This window comes from Talpa occidentalis, unplaced genomic scaffold, assembly GCF_014898055.3.
Source record: "Talpa occidentalis isolate TD23 unplaced genomic scaffold, MPIMG_talOcc4v2.1 talOcc4.8, whole genome shotgun sequence".
In the NCBI taxonomy this organism is placed as follows: domain Eukaryota; kingdom Metazoa; phylum Chordata; class Mammalia; order Eulipotyphla; family Talpidae; genus Talpa; species Talpa occidentalis.
The window spans coordinates 29,986,083-30,010,853 of record NW_023605194.1 but is presented as its reverse complement, the minus strand read 5'-3'; the positions used below and the strand labels follow the sequence as shown (position 1 = coordinate 30,010,853).

Genomic DNA, 24,771 nt, shown 5'->3' with positions numbered 1-24,771 from the left:
CTCACGTTCTCACTTAACCAAGCCCACAACCAATGTCCTCCAAACAAGAGACAGGAGGACACTGCAGCTAGTCTTGGTCCAGGGGAGCAAGAGTTGGTTGGGATGACATGTTTCCTGGTTCTTAAACAGTGTAACGGGGACAGTCCCATTTCATCAATGAGATTTAGCCCTGGGCATCGCTCCAGGGTGGCCCATGCTGTAGTTCTTTGGGTTGAGAAGACCTTCAGAAGTGGCCCAAGAAAGGGACAGGAGGGGTAATGGGGTGAGCAACTCTACTCCCCCCCAAGACTTCTGGGCTTAGATGGAAACCCGAGGGGTCTCTCACTACAGAGTGGGCTCTAGGGCCACTGAGTACCGTGTGGAGCTGTCGCCAAAGAAGTCAGACACAGCCACACCAAGGGACTCCGAGGCACTCTCCAGGTGCCCAGGGAACTGGGGGGGTCTCATGCCCCTTCCTGAGTCCGCAGATGCCCTGGAGTAGCAGGCTTCTCCTTGCTCTTTGGAGAGTTTTCCACAGGGGCTGAGGCTGGGAGAAGCAGGGGGCAGGGAAGGGCACACGGGGCATGGGCACTCCAGACCCTCATACGCTCTTCTCACCCTCGCTCTGTTCCTTGGTGGGAGGGGTCTTGTCCTGGCTGCCTTCCGGGGGTGCCGGCTTGGCCGCAGGGCTGGGGCTGCTGCTGGTGGATGGCAGGAGGTTGGCCGACTGCAGCACGGCCTCTGAGTGCTCACGAGCCTTCATGCGCAGGGCGGCCACGCTGGCCGTGCGGTTACTCTGGCAGCCGTAGGTGGGGAGGAAGGAGAGCCCCATGGGATCTGGGACACAGCAAGAGCACAGGGGGCCCCCTGGAAGGAGGAAAAACAACAGGCTGCCATCACTGTCCACATTCTGTCTCTCAGAACCTGGGGTGAGAGCGAGGAACTGGGGCCCAACAGATTCTTTCTGTTTTCTCCCGGATACAAAAGGGGAGAGGTAAATAAGAGGCCAGGGCCCTAAAGATGCACAACTCAAGAAACCCATTTGGTTGCTCAAGGGGTTATCAGAGCATGAGGGAGACTCTGTCAGTCCTGGTTCCCTCACCTGGTTCCCTCCTGGTTCCCTAGGCCAGTCTCTTGGCCTCTCTGAGTCTTGGCTTCTCCTCCTATAAAATGGAACGGAACCGACCTCACAGGATCATTTTGAGAATCCAGTGAGGCAATCCCACACTCTTCAAACTATATGCCAAAGCACCCCAAGAACTCACAGGAGTACTACAGGGATAGTTTAATTTTCTTAAGTGAGAGAAACTCAACCACACCTGCAAATGCTGTACAAGCTGCAAGTGGAGGCAGCTCACAACTTCAACATAAGCTCACACTGCCCTCTTTTCAAGGATGTCACAGTTTTTCTCAGGTGCAAGTTATTCTTATTTCCTGTCTTTAGAAATTAAGTTATACTTTTTAAGCTGAATTTTGCTGCAGGTTCGAGTAGAAAATGTAGAGAACTTATCTGCATCAGTGGGGCAGAGAGTGGGGAGAGCGTTAGGAGGGGAGGTGGCTGTGATAATGTAGTCCCAGCGGACGGTGGCTTGGCCCCAGGTAGCTGGAAGGGAGATGGGGAGAGGTAACCAGATTCCAGGTTTTTGATGAAGGATAGCGTCTACGTAAGTAGCTCACAGACAGCTGAGGGTGATAGAAAGGAAGGATTCACCGAAGATGCTTAAGCTGTGCCTGAGCACCCGAGTAAAAACAGGTTTCATTTCCAAGATGGGAACAAATGGATAGAAAGGGTCGTGTGTGTGTGTGTGTGTGTGTGTGTGTGTGTGTGTGTGTACACACATGCACACCACATCCAAGGAATATGGAGGGTCCAGTGTAGACGGTGGATTCTGAGGTCCTGTTGACCATCAAGTTCTGAACAGTGCTCAGCAGTCCTGGCACTTCCCTGGTCCTCGGGGGACACCTATGGGCTCCGAAATCACTGCTCTCCTCCTCAGCTGCCACCCAGGCCTCCTTTCAGATACTCAAGCATCATCACAGCACAGCATGCCTCCCCTGGGCCCCAGCCTGCCCTTTCTAACACAGGCCTGGTGTTAACTGCAGCAAACACCCATGTGTGCCCGGCATGGTACTGAGCACACCACACCTCCATACATCTCTGCTCTGGAACAATTCTAGGAAGTCGGTCTAATACTATATCGTTTTGCAGATGAGAAGAAGGAGTTTAAATAATAAGTGGCAGAGCTGGACCTCACACCAGGCAGGGGACTGTCCTCAAACATTGTGTCCTTCTATCCAGAAAGAAGACATACTGCTCCAGAGCCAGGTTTTCCCATTCAAGGGTCAGACCCTTCTCCTCCCCTCAAGCACATTTGAGCATCTTTATCTTCCTTTCTGAGTACACTCAGAGGCAAAAGGACAACCCATTTGGTCACATCCTCACTCTCTAGGTGAGCACACCAAGGCTCCAGGACTAACTGCCCAAGTTTGCACAGCTGGCAGAGGTGGGCCCAGAACCTTCTGGCAGCCTTTCCACTCTCCCAGTGTAATAGGAGCTTAAAAGTCAGCTGTAACTTTCTGCCTCAGTTTGACTGAGGAGCCAATACAGCAGCAGATACCAAGATGAGCGTGTGGTAAGTCACGACTGCCACATATGCTAAGAATTCGGAGAGCCTGTCCCCAACCTTGCAGCCGGGGCTGGCCTCTAGCCTGGTGACAGCAGGAAATAAAAAGTTGCACTGTGTCAAATCCCAGTCCCAATTATTCTGTTTCTCCTAGAGGCTCTCTCACAGACACAGAAACACTCCCAGAGGAGCAGCGGTGCTTGCCCAGGCAAGGCAGGGCATGCCCCACCCCACAGGGAGGTTTTCCTCCCCTCCAAGCCTCCCTCCCAAAGAGGAGCTCAGGTGGGAAGAGACCAAAATAGGAAGAACAGCTATCCTGATAGCAGGAATACCGAAGATTCAGTTTAGAGTTTTTCTTGCTTTTCTGCAATGAAGGTATATTTCTTTTACACTCAGAAATATAACCTTAATTTTAAATGAATGTTCAGGGCCTCCCCAGTGGTGCAGCGGTTGAGCGCTGGGTTGTAAAGCTGCCCGCAGCCTCTACAGCGCCGGTTCGATCCCCAGCCGCCGGGCGAGGGTCCCACATGGCACGCAGACCTCTCCTGCTGCCCTCTGCTCCCCTCAGCAGTGTACTTCAGTCCTTCTGCCTGCTCTGCTCCCCGCTCTGGCCCTGGTGAATTCTCTCACCCTCCCGCGCTTCTGACTGTACCCAGTGCTTGTATAAATAAAATAAATTAAATAAACAAACAAACAAACAAATAAATGTTCAAAAGAGGAAAGATACCTCAGGCACATGTACCCCTGGCACATTTAAGGAGGGGCTTCAAGGAACTAGGGAACACAGAGCCATACAGGTACTGAAGGTCAGAGAGGAGCTTGACGGGAGACATGGACTTTTGGGGGCCTGAGACAGGGCATGGAAAAGGGTGGGTTCAACAGGTCTTAGGCTGACTCCTACCTTCTTGCTCCAGCAAAAGCATCTGAGGGGGAGATAAATGGTCTGTGCCTTGGTGATGAAGATGGACACCTGCAGCAAGTGCCACTTGGGCAAGAGAGAGCCTCCTTCTCTGGATCCACAGCCTACACCTGCTAGGTCACACCTGCCACAGCACAGCCCCAAGGAAGCCACTGACAATACATTCAAAACCCAGATTCAGAGGGTATGAGAAATAAGTCACAAGAGTGAAATTGCAGAGTAAAATTGCAACTAGACAGATGGGGAACAGAGCACCAGAGGAGCCACAGACACAGGGATACTGTGGTCAAAAAACATAAGGGCTATAAGTACGATGGAGTATTTTTCAATCTTAGAAGGGAAGAAAATTTTGATGCACACTCCACACGGATGCACCTCAAGGCCATTGTGCTAAGTGACCTAAGCCAATCACTACAGATGACCTACCAACATGGAGTCAAAGTCATAGAGACAGAATGTAGAATGGTAACTGCCAGCAGCTGAAGATGGGGTAGTTGGGGCAGGGGGTGCTGGGGAATTATTATTTAACGAATAAAAGTTTTCCTTGGGGAAGTTGAAAAAATTCTGGAGATAGGTTCTGGTGACAGTCACACAACAAGAAGCATGGATTTTTTAACACTTCTGAACTGTACACTTAGAAAGGGCTCTCATAGCCAACTTTATCTTCTATGTATTTTGTCACAACTGAAAATAAAATAATTATTTAAAGAAATAACTACAAGAGCCAAAGGCGAGTTCAGGCCAAAACCATCAGTCTTTCTGACTCCTCCAGCAGGTGAGGACTCTGAGGTGCCACAGGCCAGACACACAGCGCCTCACACCCATGGCCTGACACCCTCAACCCGCCCCACCCATGGCATCTGTGGCTAAGGAAGCATCGCGTGGTTAACATGTGTTAAAGTTTGAAGGAGAACTCAGTTTTGTAATTCACATCCCATCCTAAAATCACTCCTTTTTTGTTGAAAGGGAGATTTAACGCTTCTCTGTAAATTCTGTCAAGGGGGACCACAAGGTATTATGGCCATAAACTCATCACCCCCACAGAGAGCACATAGATACACATAGTGAGCTGATGGTAAAGAAAAGAAAAACCCTCTTTCTCTCCTTCCACGCATTGCTTTTACTCCATCTTTCTACCCGGAGAAAGCTAGTCTTCTGTAGGACCACCTGCAGGTGGTCCTTAACTCATGTCCTTAACTCATTTGGCACTTAACTCATATCCATTATGTTTTAGGGTTGATTCCAACTAAATGCTCCCTATTCTTTCACTGCCTTCCTTCCATCTTTCCTTCGTTCTCTATCTGATGGTCTATGTTGCAGACAGGTCTTTAACCTTCCTTTTTCTGCAAGTTCTGCATCTGTTAAGTTAATGCAGCACCATATGGCCTCAGAGTGAGCTTACTTCAAGTTATGTTGACCACGTGCTCTACTGCTGAGCGTGGTCCTCTCTGTACAGTTGTCTAAGGACCAACATCTCCCTTAACGCCTGTAACTGTTTTTTAACAAATAAAAATGAGGGGACTCCCTGTTGGCGCAAGGGGTTAAGCGCAGCTCTATGAAGTTATCCGCAGCCTCTGCAGCATGAGTTCAATCCCCAGCCAGCCAGGGAGCTATCCACATGGTGCAGCAGCAGACCTCTCCTGCCTCGCCTGCTGCTCCCCTCAGCAGTGTGTTTCAGTCAGTCTGCCTATTCAGTTTCCTACTCTGTCTCTGGTGAATCCTCTCAACCCCCCCACCCCGCACCTCTGGCCTGTACTCCAGTTCTTATATGCATAAATAAATAAATCTTTTTAAAAGATAAAAATTAAAATGAAATTTTCACAAGTGGGATCCTAGAAAAATTAACTCTTGATTTCTCCATGTTTTGGAAGTACTAATAGCATCATCAGATTTCTCCATATGCCTCCTGCCCAAACAACTTCATCAACCAGGCGCTACTAAAATCCAGAAGTAATAAAATAGGACCTCATTCCCTATGGTGTTCAGGGCAGCAAATAGACAAATGACGACCAAGTTAAAACCTAGACCTCAAAGAACAAGCTTTGCCCATGAAGAGCTCATTCAAGGCTCTCACCATGTGCTTACAGATTCTTACAAGTGCACTGCTAGCATAAGTTGTTTGATGTATAAGAATGCCACAAGCCAGAAAGGAACATGGGTCAGGTAACAGGGAACTGGCTGAATAAGTTACAGAACACATGGAATGCACTGAAGCAATGACATTATAGAAGGCTATTTAGTCATGGAAAAAAAGAAAATATTAAGTTTAAAAAGCATTTGGATAAACAGTAAGTCAAAATGGCTCATTTTGGGATGTGTATATACACAAATATCCATATACACATGATACATACGTACATACACAGAGTGTGTAGGTATGTACCTATATGTACATCCACATACTTTATCCACATAGGATCACGGCTATACACATACATAAAATTTATTTAGAACTAAAATATATTTATGAATTTAAACTTTTTAACTAAAACATTTTTAATTTCTAAATTAGTTTTAAATACAAACATTTATTGAGTGACATATTTATAAATGAGAAGAAAACAAATGTACAAATGCCAAATATTTGTAGTGGTTAATTCTACATAATAAGGTTATAAATAATTGTTACAGTTTTCTTTGTGTTTTATTGTATTTTCTAAGCTGATGTTGTCTTTTAGGACAGAGGTCGCTGAGGAATAAGGATGGTGTCGTCAGCACCCAGCTGAGACCCCACAACTGTTAATGGTCTCAGTCTGCACTGGAGTTATTGACTGGAGAACACGTAGTTGAGAACACACCGTGAAAATGCCATCAGCAACATCCTGTCCACCTCCCATCAAAGTCAGTGAGTCCTTCTGCATGGGATTTGACTAACCTGCCAGCTGGCAAGCCCCCTAAAAGGCTACCACTTCTTCCCTCCAGTCCTACCAATGCGTGCCATCACCCCAGCCTGTGCAAAAGCCATCTGGCCCCTAAATGCAGCCTGAAATTGTTTTGTTTGGAGAACACACTACCTCCTGGACACTAAATTAAAACACACAATTAGATTTCCATTAAGTTACAGCAAATTCTGCTGAATTGATCTAATCGGCCTACATTCCTATATGACATCATGCTTTAAAGTCTTGGCCTGAACATAAATACTTAATGTAATAAATACAGTCTGAAATATTTGATCTCCTTGGCAGTTTAATTGATCTACTACAGAGACTGACAGGAAAAATTAAGTTAGTTCTGTCTCGTCTCTGCCGATAACACATTTTCATCTTACAGGCACATGAACTACAATTTTGGTTACAAATAGAGCTCACCCAGGCTGATTTCTTGTTGAATGTTCATTAGAGGTAACAGAATTGAACAAGGAGATGAACGTGTGGATTCATGAGACATTTAACATAAATTCTGCCATTTATTTCTTTTGAGTTTATAGTGAAGTAAAACAAATAAGTAACATACTTTGTGATTCATAATACCAATCCCTGAGAGCTCACAGCAATGTTTAAGTGGGAACACTGGCAATGCCTACAATATTTAAGCACAGCCTTCTAGATGCTGTGGCTAAGTGTGCTCACCAATAATCAAGCTCAAGACAAAGTCAAGCTCACACCCAGACATCCTCTACTAAGGAAGCCCTGAAATAATTTCTTGTCTCTATTTTATGGTTTCTATTATCTTTTATCATGAGTTGTATTTACTTTTGTACCTACCTCGCCTCCTAAAGTTGATGTAAATATCTTTATCCACCTTCACCCCACACAACCCTGATGCCAGAACTAACATGTCCTATGTTGGTACAAAATAAACATCCAAATATTTGGAAGAAAATCTTTACCTCCCAACTCAGTTGGCATATTTTAGTTTCTCAAACTTGCCATCTCCCTATTCTAAGTCTCTTTGATACTCCACAGAAAGAAAAACTGTGGTCATCACAGCTATCCAATCTGTTGCATGCCAACATCCCTGTGTTAATTGGGCAGGTTATTCTGGTGGAATCGACGTTAAATCCCACCTGTGTCTCAACTGCATCTATCACACATACACTTGCTGTCCTGACATCTGCTCTTTCACTTGGTGAACCCTCATTTTGGGAGCTGGCTCAGCCAACCATGGCTGGTGTGAAGTGTCCCAGTTCTGCTTGGATGTCATTGAAGGGACAACAAATAATGATAGCACCAGATCCAAGGACCCCGGTATAACCAGAAGAGCAGTGAGGACACATGTTCTAGGTAATCCACTGCCAATTAGCACTGCCCTCACTCCTTCTAATGGCAACCAGAACTCTGAACAGGCAGGCTGCTTCTCCCACTGTCTCTGGGTACAAGAAACCTTCTGCTCAGCTCCCTGCACTCCAGGGTCCCATTGATTAACAGGAAGGGCAAACCCATCAGCACCCATAGGAAATGGCTTCTGGAAAGTGAGCTGCAGTTTTTAAAGTCAGAGAATGACAGCAGGTGCCTGTAAAAGGAACAGAATCAATACAGGGTATGGGGGCTGAAAGTCAAGACACCTGGGTTCCTGACTTGGCCTATTTCTGATACATGCACTGTGTAACCTTGGGGAATCCTATGCCTTCTCTGAACCTCAGTTTCCCTGGTTATATCATGGAGAAGCAGAGTGATATAATCATCAAGGAGATTCCTTACAAATCTCAAGTGCTACAATTCTCCACCTGGTCTGCCTGACATCAGCTAGGCATGGAGGGACTAGGGTTGTCTCATCCACTTCCCCAGGAAGACTGAACACCTCTGCCCCTCAGGTTCCCAGCTCCTCAAACACCTCTGGCCTCAGAAGCAAGCCAGTGGCCCTTGAAGAGTTGTACACACCAATGGGCCTAATGAACTGTGCCCTGAAGGCTGGGAGCCTCTTCTATTAAGGAGCAAAGGCCTGCAGCAAGTAGGATTCTTTTCCCTAGAGGTCCATGCTAAACCCTAATCAGATCCTAAGTGACCTCTCCGACTCATGAACATAACCCTTATAATATCGTCAGCACCTATCAGACATGTGAATGTTCCAGGCACAGATACACACACTACCAACCACAGGCACTAGTGGATATGGCCATTATAGCTGTCATTTCAGAGATGAAAAGACTGGGATCTTACCTACGTTGACCCTGTAACCATAGGGAGATAGTTATGGGCAGTGGCTGTTGTGAGTGCAAAACCTACAGGCTATGCCATCCTCTCTCAGGAACATGCCTCCATCCAACCTCATGCTTTGTCCTACCCTCAGCATATCAGCCCTGCCAACCTCCATGCCTTTGCTCATGCTGTTTTCTCTGCATGGAGTTCCTGCACCCACTGGACAGCTTCAAGCCCAATTCAACCATGTCCTCTGGAAAACCCTCTTTATTCCTACAGAGAAAGACCTCTTTTCTCCGGGTCCCACACACTTACATACCCGATGACCTCTGTGGGAACACACAGCTGTATCAAATCAGGTGAAATTCTTTGCTGAAAGCTTTTGTCTCTCTCTTCAAGTCAACCCCAGTCTGCAACCCCTTAGGCTAATTCGTCTTAAGTGGGTTCCATCTCCCAGCACAACCTTCATTCCTCCTGCATCAGATTCTGTGTTAGAGGCAGAGACGAGTGGCTGGAAAGTATCTGTGGGGAGTCAGATGTGACCTGTGCCCTTAAAGTGCTTGTAGTCAGGACTTGGAAGGAATGTAGGTTCAAAACATACAACCCAACTTGTGTCACAAGGCTACCTGTGCCAGTCTCCAAAGAATGCCTTCAATGAACCATGCTGCCAGTATTCACACCTGTGTGCCGTGCCCCCCCCCCACTTGAGGCTGGGCTGGCCCAATGCCCCACATTAATCGATAGAATGCAGCAGAAGCAATACTGGGTCTGTTCTGGGTATAAACTTTAAGAAGGCTTGGCTGCTTCTGCCCTGACATTCTTGGGATCCAATCAACATCCAAGCTCATCATGGGGAAAGACAGCCAGTTCCCAGCCTCTCTGCATCCCTGCCAAGGCAGGAAAGTGATGCCATCTTAAATGTACCAGTTCTAACTTCCATCTGACTGCAACCTCATGAGAGACCCCAAAGTAAAAGAAACAGCAAAACTCCCCAACTGAGCTCAGAGGATTCTCAGAATCAGGACATATAATCAAACTACTGGGCATTTCTGCTTCTGCTTGTTTTGGGATAAACTAAAACAATACTGAAACCTGAAACAGAAATTATAAGAAAAAAACATAAGTCAATCTTTATGATCTACGAGCATACATGCAAAAATGCTAGACGAAATGTTAGCAAACAAAATATCTATAGAAAAGGATAACATGTCACATCTAATTTGAGTTTCTTCCAGGAATGAACAGTTGGCTTAACATTAAAAAATCAATGTAACTTACTGTTCATGATGTCAAGTAAGAAAAACATGATCATCTCAACAGAAAATGTATTTCATGAAAGTCCACATTTGTTCACATTCATAACTTAAATAATAATTAAAACAAAACTTTAAAAACTAGGGCAAGAAGAAAGCATCTTTATTTAATAAAGGATATCTTTTAAAAGAGCACACACAATTAAGAAATTCTGAGATTTAACATGAGATCAAGAATAAGACAAGATCGGTCACAAAGGCCACATATTGTAGAATCCCATTCATGTGAAATGTCTACAACAGCAACAGCAAAGTGTTCAAAATTTATAGAAGCAGAAAGTAGATCAGTAATTGGCTGGGGCTGGAGAGTTGGGGAAAATGCAGAGTGACTGCTGATAGGCACAGGGTGATAAAAACGTTCCAGCACTGATATAGTGATGGCTGCTCAGCTCTTTGAATATACTAAAAATCACTGAATTGTTCACTTTTATAGACAGAGTGTGTGGCATGTGAATTATATCTCAAAAAATACTGGTATTAACAAAATAGAATAAGGCAATAATACTTGTTACCACCACTTCTATTCTATTCCATATCAGAAATCCTAGCCAGTAGGGTCAGACAAGAAAAAGAAATAAAAAGTAGAAGGGAGGACCTCCCCTGGTGGTGCAGGCGGTTGAGCACAGCACTGTGAAACTGTCCGCAGCCTCTGCAGGGCAGGTTCGATCCCGGCCGGCCGGAGAGATACCCACATGGCGCGGCAGACCTCTCCTGTCTGGCCCACTGCTCCCCTCAGCAGTGTATTTCAGTCAGTCTGGCTGTTCTGTTCCCCACTCTGTCTCTGGTTACTCTTCTCACCCTCCTGCATATCTGGCCTGTACCCCGGTTCTTGTATAAATAAATAAATTTTTTTTAAAAAAGTACAAGAGAGAGACGAACCATCTTTAATAGAAAATCTGCACATGGAGTAATCTAAAGAATCTACACAGAAACCTAATTACGTGGATAAATCTCACAAACCATATGCTGCTCCAAAGACTCCAGACATGAAAATACACATGGTATACATGCCACATGTACACATGTACAGATATGTAAAATTCAAAAAAGTCAAGACTAAGGAATTTGTTTCAGAACACCTTCCTAGGGAGCTGGTAAAGCTATGTTACCACAAAGTCAGCCTAGTGGTTTCACTTAGGCTGAGAGGGGTACAAAGATTTAGGAGACTCAGGTGTGCAGATAAAGTCCCAGAGGGTGATTATATATAATAGGTACTTAAAGTAGATGCATATGTTATGAAATTTTTCCAATGAATATTATATTTCATAATAAAACCATTTTTTTTTAAATTGTGATTTTTAAGATCACAACAAAAAGGGAAAAATGATTCACTTTCAGAGGAGGAAAAAGAGGCTGCCTCTGCCTCTGAGGTTACCCTTGGTGGGCAAATGCTTATTGACTAATAAAACCTTTTGGTCTCAAAATCTGGAGGCTTTACCATGGCCTGGAGAGACCAAGGCCAAAGCACTGTCAGGAATATACCTTTCTGGCTGTAGGGTAAAGAAAATATCAGGCTTTTCTGCCCTTCCGCCATCAGGATAGATGATGGATCCTTGTCCTGAATGCATGCCTGATGGCGGGCACCTGGAATAGGGTGTGGGCAGAGGTAGATAGGATTCAGCTGAGCTAAGACCGTGCTTTTAAGGGCGGTGTCACGGGGGGACGCGAGCAGCAGCAGCAGCAGACGGGTATTGGAGCCCTCCGAAGACCTGGAGGGACTAAGGAGTAAAAGACTGCCTATGACGACGCTGGAGGCGCCATGGCGGTATAGAAGATGGATACGTCCACGAGCTACAGGATGAGACCTGGCGTGAAGGAGACGCCTGAAAGGACCAGCCAACGACACCGGAAAGGACCAGCCAACGACACCGGAAAGGACCAGCCAATGACCCCTGAGGCAGCAGGCCGTTGCTGAAGCAGGGAGAGGCCAATGGACTTGAACTGATGGACTGATGGACTTGGACTGATAGACTGATGAACTGATGATCTTGGACTGACAATCCCGCCAGAAGGCGGAGGACCTTGGCAGGTTATGTTTTTTTTTTCTTTTGAGAATCTGGGGGTGGCCAGTGGGCCTAGATGGCCAAAAGCAGCCTGTGTATGCCCAGCAGCCAGGTGGAGGAGAAAAGCCAACTAAGTAGGCAAAAGCTGGTACTGATGCTAAGTTGAGAAGCCCTAAGCGGCTGTTAAGCAGCCTGGGTATGCTGAAGCCCTGTGAGTCTCGTAAAATCACCTGTGGGTGATGCCCTGCTCATTCTTGAGTGAGGGTGAGGAGCTGAGGAACCTGTCCTTGGGGGACCGGTGGGGAATGTGGCTTGGGGTGGAGCCCAAGCCAAATGCAGAGTTTGGATCCCCGACCCGGGTGCTTGTGCAGTGGGTTGGCCTGAGTGCAGGGGTCTGCGAGTCGCATGGGTGGCCGTGAAGGCCGAGTGTTGGAGCGACTGCAGACAGAAACCCTGAGGGTTGGCGATTACCCCCAACAGAATAAAATTGCCAATCCCAGAGCTAGTGCATCCTGGGGGTAGATGCTGTGTGTGCCTTGTAGCCGAGACTACAGCCAGAGAAGGCCAGGAAGCCTGACGGCTCCTGGTATGTTATAGCAGATGCCGTGTGTGATTTCCCCTCCCTCGTATGAGCAGTGCCTTAGGCAGCAGATTTGGTGGCTCATCTGCTGGTACCAATAATTGTCTTTTGCACTAGGTTGGTGCCCTGCCTGGACTTATTTGTGTTCTGTTGTATTTTGTTATATTGTATTTTGTTATATTTGATGTATTTGCTTTTGTGGGCCATGGCTGCATTGTTTGTTTGCTTAGAAAACTGCATATATATGTATAGACTGTATATGGCAGAAAACCCTGAGGGGGTGGACTGTAGGGTAAAGAAAATATCAGGCTTTTCTGCCCTTCCACCATCAGGATAGATGATGGATCCTTGTCCTGAATGCATGCCTGATGGCGGGCACCTGGAATAGGGTGTGGGCATAGGCAGATGGGATTCAGCTGAGCTAAGACTGTGCTTTTAAGGGCGGTGTCACGGGGGGACGCGAGCAGCAGCAGCAGCAGCAGTAGAAGCTGAAGCAGAAGCAGAAGCCGAGAAGCAGCAGAACGAACGCTAGAGAGCCCAGATAGAGTGAAGACTTGCTGGGGGCTGGGAGGCTGGCAGGCCTCCCAGCCCCCCAGCCAGCACCCCTGCCTGCCATATGCCTGGTGAACCCCGAATAAAAAACCTGCAAAACTACTGAGGACTCTGACTCCTCCTTTACCCGGTCTGCATGGGATCAGAAAACCTGCACTGTGTCCAGTCCTGGGCCCTTACACTGGCTAACTAAGGGGTCTTGCCCTTGGAAGGACGTTGCCAGACTCTTTCCCAGCACTGGACACGCTGCCACTCGTCTCCCAGCATCCTCACACATACAACATCTGTGGAGCCCAGGACAGCTACTCCAATTGCTAGCACCCACTGCACACCCACCACATACCAGTGCCAGTGCAAGGAGGTACCTGGCACGCAGCACCTCCAATCCTTACAGCCTCCAGGGCCTCAACTGCCAGGGAGGTGGGGCCAGAGCTGTCATCTCCAGGCTCCTCCCAACTGGGGCCTCAGTAGGTGACCAAGGGTCCCAGCCCGCCTCTCGACAGAGGCGAGGAGGGCCAGAAGGGGTCCAAACCCATTCCTAAGTTCTGCCCCTGTTCTCTCACCTCAAGCCTGACTCCAGGGCACCAAGCAGCAACTGAGTGTCCCCACCAGCAGCCTTGCCCTGCAGGCTGTCCCAAGCCCCCTGCCCCCCACCCCAGTGCCTCTCTGGTTTAGGGAAAACAGCTCTAATGCCTCCCTCCAGCACACCGCCCTGTGCCAGCTTAGGAGAATGCAGGAGCGTGGAGTGAGTTATGAAAGCTCTCCACTGGCAGCTGTAATTAGTTTCCACCTCACACCCAGCTCTCTGAATCACAGGTTAGAGGCAGCCAGGCTAAGTGCACCCGGGCTGGGGCCTCTGCTAGCTGTGGCTCTCCCGCCCCCAGTACGCCTGTCCTGTGGCCAGCACTTCCCCGGAACAAACCCAAGCGCCTCCCTCGACCATTAATAACCTCCTCTGCATTAATGAATTGTGAACACAAGACTGGCCATTAAGACAGCACAGGAAAATTCTTTGCATTGAGAAGGCTTTTTCTCTGGATACCCATTATTGTTATGCAAACCCTCCCAGCATGGGGTAGGGTCCTGCTGCCTTTTCATTTGAGGGTTTCCCCGGAACACCCAGACTGCATGCCTGGCCAGGATGACTCCTTTCTGACCATGCCAGAGTTCAGGGTACATGCCACCTCTGAAACCCCAAGGTGGGCATGGGTGCTTTGACCAGGAAATCCAACCGGGAACAGAGAGGAATCCCCACTATTGCCAAAATTTGGAATGATGGGGGATGCGAGGAAATGGTGAATGTTTACAATAAATTCAGAGAAACTTTAGATACTGGGAGAAGCAGAAACATTTCATTGGATCCTTTAGAGGAGAATGAGAATCTAGATAATGACAGTGTTTACTGACACCTCCCATATGCCATGCATTGTTAAAGGCCTCAAATGCTCTAACTCAAGTGCTCGTCATGACTTCAGCCCCACTAGAGTCAAGGTCTCCATTTTTATGGACGAAGAAGGAGAGAGAGAGCGCTGGTCATTTATGCAAGACTTCCGTGGCTCGAGAATGAAAGAAGGAGAATTCACATGGGCAAGACAATGCAGAACACTAGCTTGAAACAATTATGCTAATTGGCTGCTTGCTAGTTAAAAGAAATTAAAGAAGGAAACCCCCTCACCTGCCTGGTTTTCAACTTCCTGACCTGGGGTAGCCCACCGCCCCATTCTCTGGTGCCCATCCAACATTTTGCCCAGCAGAGCCTGGGGCTAGTCTGCCACTGTGGTGTGGGTGCTGTGTGGGTCCTCTCCCTGACCAGTCACATTGAGGGGCATGACCTCCCACTCATGAAGGGTGCTGTCGCCACCTTCCACCCTTCCTGGCTGCTTATTGCCTGGGCAGGCCTGCCAACTATCTTGATGCATTCTTTTCAACACACACTGTCCCACACCCCCAGCACTGAGCCTACTGATGGGATGTGCCCAGTTCTCCAGGCCCAGAGCTGCATCTCAGTCTCCTGACCAAGTTCAGGGAGCTGGCAGCAGAGCAGTGTCCTCAGCCCAGGATGAAAGTGCTGTGGCAGTGGGCCAAGCTCTGGAAGGTCTCTGCCCTGGTCCCCCAGCCTGAGGCAGAACCGCCCAGGCAAGCTTCGTGGTGAGCCGTGGCAGCTCTGAGCTGTGCGAATTGCCCAAAGACAGCAGTAATTCCCAGCCCCATCAATCTCGGTTTCCCCAGCTCTCTAGTTGCTTCCAAAACCCAGGCCCTTTCCTTCATCAGGTGTCTCCAAGGAGTGAAAATTAGTCTCCCTAATTTCCCTAGAAAACCATAATCCAGAATTTTCTGCTTTTGACCTTTCAGTAAAGGGGCTGTGAGTACTGCTCTTCTTCATATTTTTTGGACCACATCCCCCCATGATGTAAAGATTAGAAAGCAGGGTCTAGATCCACTGACACATTCTGGACATAGTCACGGAGCTAAAAGGGCCCAGCCTGTCCACCCTACTCACACTGGAGCACGGCTCCACGCAGCTCCGTGCTCTGCGAGCCCGCTTGTGGGGACTTATGAGGGCGTCCCTTCTACCACCTGTGACACCCACCTGTGCCTGTCCCTGCCAGCAGCTGAGGGAACTGATAATCAGTATTCCAAGAGAGTTGTTTTCAGAGCACAGTCAAAGCCACGCAATTTCCAGGCAAGCGAACACCCCTAAAACTACATTAAAGGACTTAAAGACTTCAAGGACCACTACTGAAAGGAAGTCAGCAAACTCTCCCCTGACAATCCCCATGCTTCCCCCACAAACACTGGATGGTCAGTCTCTCATTATTTCCCAGGGGAAATCCATCACAACAATGCTTAGAATCAAAAGATGGGGACCCCCAACTGGCAGGCCTTGGGCTTGTCACTCTAGCCCGGCTCTCTGTCAGCCCCTAAGAGAACTGGGGCGAGGAGCCCTGCATTTTCCTCACACTTTCACAGCACAAGAGAGCCTGCCTTCCAGCCGCTGGCCCTGGTCTGGGGTCTCAGAGGAGCAGCCCCTGGGAGCTGTCCAGGGTCCAGAGCCTTAGTGGATGACCCAGACACTGGAGTCTTCAGTCCAGGGTGGCTGCATAACCCCGCCAAGACCACAAAGCCTGGGGGAGGAGACATGAGCCCTAGTTTGGGTCTGAGAGTTGAATTTCAACACTTTGATTTAGGGGCACAACATTACACTTCGCATATGTTGCATTTTTGTTTTACAAACTGGAGGTTTGTGGCAATCCTGCATTCACACTTAGCAGACAGTGTGGTGTAAACATAACTTCACTATCTACTGGAAAACAAAACAAGCAAAAAAAAGGTGATGCGCTTTCATGACGACATTCACTTTACTACAGTAGTCTGGAACGAAATCTGCCTATCTCTGAGGCAAGGCTGTCCTTCTGGGTCCTTGGCAATTTGCCACAGACCTGGAGCAGCGCATCGGGATCTCGGGCTGGAAGAGGCTGTAATGCTCAGCTCATAGTGGCTCTGGGCTCTGGTATTCCTGGGGGAGTTCAGCCCTCTTCCCCAGGGCTCACATTGTCCCTGTTTGAGGGGAGAAAGTGAGCAGCGAAGGTCCCTCCATCAGTGCTTTTCAAAGGAATGAATAAGTGGCATCTGGGAGAAAGGTCCCATCAGGATCCTATGGACAGCAGGCTAGACCTCAAAGGGGCACCTGACTGAGTAAGTGATATCTGAGCAAGTAACTTTCCTCCCTGAGCCTCCTTTCTCATTTGTGAGAAGAGGTGGGTTTAAATGCCCAGACTCCTAGCACTAGCCTGCAAGAAGATTCTCCCAATAGCTGGGACAGTCCCTCCTTGACCAGCAGTACTTGGGAAGCAGAATGAAGGACTAAGAGGAGAGTGTGGCTCAGTCACCAGAACTGCCAGCATCTGGCTGCCCAGCCATTTCTGGGGATGCAGGTAAGGTGAGGGAGACTAACCAAGAGCTCCTGGCACAGGCAGACCTTAGAAGATTAGGATTGTTCTTCTTATGGGCCCAGTTTACACTACACACTTAATTTGCATAGCTTGAGGAAACCTGGGAAAAGGAGATGTGGGTTGCAAGAGTCAAAAAGTGTTCCTGGCCCCAAATCACTTAGCAAAACATTCCATAAAACAGAGCATCACTCCTCTTAGGACGTGCTTAGCATGTAACTTGCAGGAGGGACACACTTCTGCCCCCACATCCTAAAGCAGAGGAGAAAGTCCCAAGCACAGCTCTCGGGACTGCCAAGCCCACCTGGACTGGAAAGGGCCTTGCCGACCAGCTGACCAGAGTCTGCTCCAGAGACTTTCAGCTCAGAATGTCTCTTTTCCAGAAGTGTTGCCACAAGGGGTCAGGTGCTTTTGGAATACAAAGATTCCTCAACCAGCATCAGCTCTTATCTCAGAGTGATCCCAACTCCACTTCCTAGTCATGCCGCTGCGGGGCCCTCCCCTGCATGCTGACTGCCCAGCCGTAAGGACTAAATACAGCAACAACACGGCTCATGGGGCAGACACAGAAGTTTCAGTGACTGCTCATTTCCCACCCCTTTCCAACATGACTTAGCTTGCCAGAGACTAAAAAGCTAGCAGTTCAAAGCGGCCAGCCAAGAATGGGCAATGCAGGTGAGGCACCCATGATGAGCATCATGAGGAGGGGCCATGACTCTGCTGGGGGGAGACCTGAGCAGGCAGGGAGGAGACCGCGGGAGGCAGAGGGAGAGGAAAGGACATGCCCCCTCACACAATGACAGACCACAAACTAGTCTCAAGGATGTGTGGGTTTGGCCCCCAAATTTGGAGGTAACACTAAAAGATTGGAATGTTTCAAAGTCCAGAGTTCCAGCTTCGGAAAATTGAATAGCCTGGCAACACTGTGTCCACATTCCCCCATGGCCACAGTCAGCTGATTTGAGCAACAGTTGACCCTCAAGTCAGCCAATGCTCCCCAGGCCAACCCTATCCCCAACTCTGCCCAGTTCAAATCTGAGGGCCTCCCCCACTTAGCACATAATTGTTTCTGACAGCAGAGAAATGTGCCCTGTCCCCATTCTTTCTCATAAATGGAAAAATGACAAACAGACCAAGGAGGGCAGAGTGTCTCAAAAAAGTGAGCGTGAGATCATTGATAGTCAAAGGAGTGAAGACAGACCTGCACATGCTCACTTCACTCATCGCCCGCCTTGCTCTGGAAACATTAGCCTTGCTCAGGAAACATCAGCGTGGCTAGCCAGAGCCCCGCGGGCTGTCACAGCAGAGAGATTCAGAATTGCCTCCAACTCAGAAGGCTGGAGTAAGCCAAAAGAAGAACATTCAAAAGAGAGCTGGTTACTCTTAGGAGCCGAGCTGGTCCTCACCGAAGCAGAAAGAAGGTGACAAACACCCAGGGTTGCCTCTCTGCCAAGATTAATTCCACTAGTCATATCCTGCCGGAAACCTCTATCAGGACCTGCCTATGAAGTGCCCAGCAGCCCATTATGGGCTGCAACTTTACCCCAGGACCAGGATATGAGGGGCTCTGCCTGGTCTCTGGAGTACCCAGACCCTGGAGCCAAAGGAAGCATGAGAAGGGCCACGGAGCCCAGAGTTGAACTGAGCTGAGCATCACCCACCTCTGCCAGCCACCTGAGCATAGGCACCTGCCCAGCTAACTGGACCACTCAGAACTGAGGCTCTGGGCCTGGGGCGCTGTATCCCACAGCACAAAGTCCAAAAAGTAGCCTGGCATTCAGGGCCTTCAAGTGCTGGTACTTGCCAGGCACCCTCCACCTTATCTCTGAGCATACTCCATGGGTACCCAACATGCCACCTGTTCTCAAGACAAGCCTGGTCTCTTCCTAGCAATCAGATGTGATGTTCCCTATGCCTTAGATGCCCTTCCCTCCCTTCAGAGAATCCCCAGGGAAGCTCCATCGTGCCCTCACTCAGCCTCCAGAAACCACATTTGCAATGCAGATTGTTATTCTGGTTGTGTGTGTGTGTGTGTGTGTTTGTGTGCGTGACCCATCTGCTGGAGTGGACACCCTTCAGAGTAGGAGACCCCAGACCCTAACACAGAATAAGCAAGGGACACCAGTGGGACCTCTCCCACTGCCTATTACCAGGGAAAAGCCTATATCCTACACCCACACCCCTACCTACAGACCCCCTGTGACAGAGAAGTGCCAAGGAGAAGCAGCCCCGTGCCTCCTCTGAAGGACAGCTCTGCTCCTGGCCAGCACAGCTGTCCAGTCCTATCACACGGGGAGTTTGGGGGTCATAAATTGAGAAATGCTGAATGGGCCCATTCATCAAGTGGGGTGCCCCAGAATCCTTGAGGAACAGTCACACTCTTGGGCCTGAAAAAGTGCCCCTATGGTTTCCATGTTTCAGACAATAGTCATTGAGAAGAGAACAAATCTTAGAAAATCACCAATCTAACAGTGTAGACTTCCAACAACAATTCTGGGGAAGGCAGGCGGGCACCTGCACATTTGGAGAGGGTCCTCAGAAGCAGGACCCTGTCACAACCTCATCCAGGCAGATTAGCTCCTAAAACTGTTCCCAAGAAACAGGAGCAACCTGTAAACACAGAGCGGTGACTTTTGCTACAATTACTTGAGAACAAGCGCCTCCCAAGCTGTGATGCCTATATTACCTGCGTTCTCAGAGCACGTAGACTCAAACCAGGTAGCTGTGCGGAACAGAAGCTGTTCATGACCCTGACTGTGACAGGGTCACAGCTGATAGAAGGAGGAAAGGAGTTGCACTAGGGGGTGAGTATGGATTTTTCCAAGAAAGTAAATCAGACCATGTCCAGCACTCCCTTGCAGAGAGCCGGTCAGATAAGCGCCAACCCCGCCCCACTAGCCAGCAGAGCCAACACTCACCCTTCAGGGAAGCAACGTGTGACAGAGCCTGGGCATATGTGGCTGTATTCAGGAGTGTCCCCGGCAAGCAGGAGGGGAAGAAAGGTCCGGTGGGACCCACTGATCGCCCCAGGCTGGCAGGAAAAGAAAATCATGTAAGTTCCCAACTCTGCATGCCCACCAGCCCTGCAGATGCAGGGTCCAGCCAGTCTTACCTCTGCTGGGCCTCTAGGGCCTCCTTCTTGCTCCGGGTCTGGTCCCCAGGGGGTGGGGAATTGATGTTCCTCACAGGCGGTGGAGGGGTTACCTCTGCCATGGGCTCTTTCGCTCCAGGCTCCTGGTCAGATGCCCCTCGCTCTGTTTTCCTCCACTTGGCCCTTCGATTCTGGAACCAAACCTGAGTCCCCAAGGAAGGCAGACAATCAAACAGGAGAAGGGAACCAGAACCCAAACACAAACGTCTGGACTCCTGCCAATGCTCATGGCTCACCTTGAGCAGGTGCACAGAGGCACAGCCTCCTCTCTCCTCTCTCTAGCAAGACAGCACTCTCTGTACTGCAGGTTCAGACCCACAGATGGATCAGACCTGTGTAGGAACTTGACAGGCATTTTTTTAAATATGTTGTAATCATAGAAAGTACCCAAATGCACTGTCCATAGCAAGGGTAAAAGTGTTTTCTTGTGGAAATTCTCAATGTGTATGAGTACATTTATTGATGTGAAATATATTTCCTATGGGCTAGGGTGAGGGGGAAATCATTGTTAATTGCCAAAGCAGTTTATAAAACATTTCCCTAGGGTTTCCCCATCAAAAATGCTCCAGCAAGTTTGGCCTGAGTACCTGAGAGTGTACCTTCAGACCCACAGTTTTCATCTCTTAGATATGCAGACGAGAAACACAGCCTGGAGTCAGCCCTGGTTTAGAATCTGGTTTAGAATCCACTGCAACTCTATAAGGTATGTTGTACTATTATCCCATTTTACAAATGAGAACATTAAGAGAGTAAATTAGCCTGCCAAGGTCATCTGGGTGGTAGGTGGCAGATCCAGTGGTTTGGCTAAGGGACATGGTCTAAATTGTTTGGGGGTAATAATAGTGGCCACCCCCAAGCATTGTTGAGAATAATACAGAGATGCATGTACAACAGTAAGCACAGTGCCAGGCATGTAGCCATCGATCACTCGGTAAACATCAGCTAGTGTTATCGTCTCCGCTGTCCTCAGCTTAGGAGGAGGCTTGTGATTCACCTGCTCTAAGTGCCTTCTTAAGGTTCAGGTGGAATTCTTTAAGCCTTGGAAACCAAAACTGCTTTTGCAAAAAGACAACCCCATGGAAACCAGGCAGCCTGAGCCCAAGGTGTTCCCAGAGGTCAGTGAAATCCTGCTGCTCTTTTCTCCAACAAAACCTCTTGCCTCCTCTCCTGGGAGATAATTCCTGGTTAAAAAAAAAAAAGGGAGGGGGGACACCTGGCTAGATCTCCTTCTATTGCCCCAGGCATCCTCTCCTCCTCCTGCTGGCACATTGGCCCGGAAAAGAGCCGGGGTCCCAAGGCTAACCCCTCTGCCAGCCCACCCCACCTCTGATTTCCATTCTCCTTTAACTGGGTTTCTTTCTTTTTTAATCTAGTTGGCTTTTAATTGCACATATCAGCAACCATTGAATAATGATTTTATCTATATTCTAAATTTAGGGCAGTTAAATGCAAAGCAAAATGCAGACACTTTCTTGCGTCTTAATTGAATGAAGGTCACAGCTATAACAACATTTAATTGAGCTATTTTTCATTATCATATTTTAATGACTTTGCACTGACAGTTCGCCTGCTTCTGAGGAAAGAGCATGATGGAGTCGTTTATTTCCCTATTTAGTTATTGTTTGACAACATCAGCTTCGATTAAGACCCTGCTTTATAGAACATTAATCATATTTGAATGAGCAAGGGGTATAAATGTAAACACATCTCCCTTCCCACCACCGAAGGCTGTGTCCCCACACGGAGGCTCACTCCACAAATGCTTCGCAGCCATTGTCTGTTTGCATAATAGCCAACAACAGCCTGAACAACAATTCCCAGCTTTAATTGTCACCACCCCTATCTCACCCTTGCACCTTTCAGGGAGAAGTTATGATCTTCCACTTCTGAATGCTCAATAATTGTGTCATTTATCTCAATTTGCAGTTCAGTCTTTAGGCAGCTATTGGCAAGCTGGCATTAAAAAAAGAAAGGATAGACGGCATCCTGGCCAAAGGAGATTTTCATTTCCAAATAATAATCAGTTTAATTTGCCGGCATATGACCAATGATTCATGTTCAGATTTAATAATCAGGATCACATAATCTGATTATAGGGGAAATAATTTGTTTACAACCCCCAATTTACTGCTCAGAATTCCATTATCTCTCTTCAGCCATTGGTTTTTAAGAGATACTAACATGACCCAGGGGAACCGAAAGCAAACTATTATATTTCCTACAATTAGATCTTTGCATAGTCTTAACCCCAAGCCCCCACATAAAAAAGAACAGAAACAGCATGGAGGAAACCCATAAATAAAATGAATATATAATTGTGCTCAAAGAATAGCTCGCCTGGAGAGGCGGCACAGCAAATCTGTTCCTCCCCAGCTCGGGCACATCTGCTGGGCTCGACGGGTATGTGCACTTAAACGTAATCATTGTGTGGCTTCTAAAAAGAAATCCTGCTTAGAGACGGTCACCGCGGGCCACGCTCTTCCTGAGGCAGCCTTCTTGCTGCTGCCGTTTAAAGATTTTTAAATTGCACATGTTCTTCGGATCCACTTCACTGAAAGAGTCCACGTGCTGGGGAAAAGTTGGACATGATGCAATTTCTGGAAAGCAGATCCTACACTGCTTCCCATCTGAAAACGCGGTTCTCTGCAATTGACCAGCCTTACCCAGAGCGGTCAGAGCTGCTTTGAGAATAGCATCTCAGCTCTTTTTTTTTTTTCCAAAGCAAGGAAATGGATGTGCATTGATGTAATTTAGTACCTTAGAGACGCGGACAAATTAGTGTAGAACATTATCACTAGTTAATTATGAATGACCGATTAATCAACCTAATCTAATATTCCACATTATGTTGATGTTATTAAAGTGCATCATGAAAATGACAGATAGTCTTCATTTGCTTTCTTTGGCCAAATGTGCACTCTGCAGTCATGATGTCAAAAAAAAAGTTTGCCAGTTTTAATATTAGAGAGTTAAATAATTAAAAAGAAGGTTTACCTGCACTCTGGCTTCTGTGAGGTTTATTTTCATGGCTAGCTCTTCTCTAGTGAAGACATCAGGGTAGTGTGTTTGGGCAAAAACTGCCTCCAGAGCTTCCAGCTGGTAAAAGAAAAAAATATTTACTGGTGAGAGACTGTGGCTAGGTGAGAGGAAACAGATGCATATTTTAAAATTTGCTATGAGTGGTAGGGAAGTAGTTTCACAGATCAAGTAGGGGGAAATGAGGGAGAGGTCTTTGAAAATACCCCACAGAATTAAAATTTTAAATATGGATGACTGAGGAGCTAAGACTTACTAACAGCCCCAGCACTTCTGCAAGAAGTAGAAATAAGAGAGAAGTGCAAATATTATATGCATTTGCACAGGAATCAAAATCTAAGGAGACTGATAAAACAGAAGAATCCGCACAGCTTTCACCGGAGGGTGGAGGAGAAGAGGAACAACTTGCAGATGCCTTCAGTGTTTCAATCCCACAGAAACTGCCCAAGGGTATTTGTGTCACCTTCCCTACAGTTCCAGTTTGTTCCAGAATAGGACAGATCTACGGGAAGGAGCCCAGATCCAGGAAACCCAAAGTCAAGGTCCCAGTTGCAGCCCTTCTGTTTATGGGTGACAATACCATCTAAAGTCAGACAACTTCTTGGACCCCATTTTTCTCATCTGTCTATCTGTTGGGAATAAGAATGTCTGATGTGCCTTCTTCAAAGGGTTATTTCAAGGTTCAAATGATATTGCTGATATGGAAATGTTCCCCAAACCATCAAACCATAAGGCAAATGGGAGTGATCGTTATTGCTTCTTCCCTTACTATCTGGAACCAGAAGGTCAAAGTCATCTTCCCTGTCCCAGACTTGATTCCTTGCCACATAAATAGTTCAAGAAAACAGAAAGATCCATAATCAGTTGACCTTATTTTAAAAGACAAAGAAGAGTGTTAAAACCCTGGGGGGAGGGGATTTTTTGTTGTTGGGGGTTTTTTGTTTTGTTTTGTTTCTTAGATGCACGAAGCAGGTGACTGTCAGAAGGGGACCGTCACCATTACCTGCTGAAGAGTGAATGTGGTTCGGTTCCGCCGTTGTTTTCTGCGCAGAAACCCATCATCAAAATCTCCCGTGGAATGGTTACCAAAGGGTGCAGTGCCTGCTGGGAACAAAACGGTATCAGCCTGAGCCATATTCCCCCCAATCTCCACACTGAGCCGGGGCCACCCCTTTCAGAATCATCAGCCCATTCCCTCCAGATAAAACCCTGTGTGTCCCAAAATGTCTTTCTCTGCTCATCTTACTAAGGCCCCATCATTTCCACTCTCATATGCCCTCTCTCTCTAAATAATCTTTGACTCCAGGGCCTATTTCATAGGGTGGATGGCAACCTTATACCCCAGGACAGCCAAGTCCTCTTCTTGTGAAATTCTGGACTCTGAGTCACAAGCTTGATGTGGAGTCCTCACCCGCCCTCTGGCACCCTCTGCCCCTCTGCCCGCTGTGCCTTTACCTCATATCTACTCCTGGGTCTTTAACAGAAGCCTCTATGTCTCCTTTTGTTTACCTGTTGGTTTACTTTCCCTTGTTTTTTATAAAGAATAAGGATTAAAGGCAGAGGACACAGGGCGGGGGAAAAAA

At 47.7% G+C, this 24,771-nt stretch overlaps 1 protein-coding gene across 1 annotated transcript in view; it reads right to left on the bottom strand.

Moving 5' to 3' along the window:
• Positions 1–530: 530 nt before the first annotated feature.
• Positions 531–24,771, bottom strand: part of DRGX (dorsal root ganglia homeobox) — a 28,122-nt gene continuing 3,881 nt past the window's right edge. Inside the window, exons 2-6 of the mRNA XM_037497223.2 lie at positions 24,192–24,289; positions 23,147–23,248; positions 20,114–20,295; positions 19,920–20,032; positions 531–846 (exon numbers count right to left, since the gene is read on the bottom strand). Coding sequence (XP_037353120.1) covers positions 581–846; positions 19,920–20,032; positions 20,114–20,295; positions 23,147–23,248; positions 24,192–24,289 — 761 coding nt within the window. The 3' untranslated portion in view covers positions 531–580. The remainder of the gene's footprint in view (positions 847–19,919; positions 20,033–20,113; positions 20,296–23,146; positions 23,249–24,191; positions 24,290–24,771) is intronic.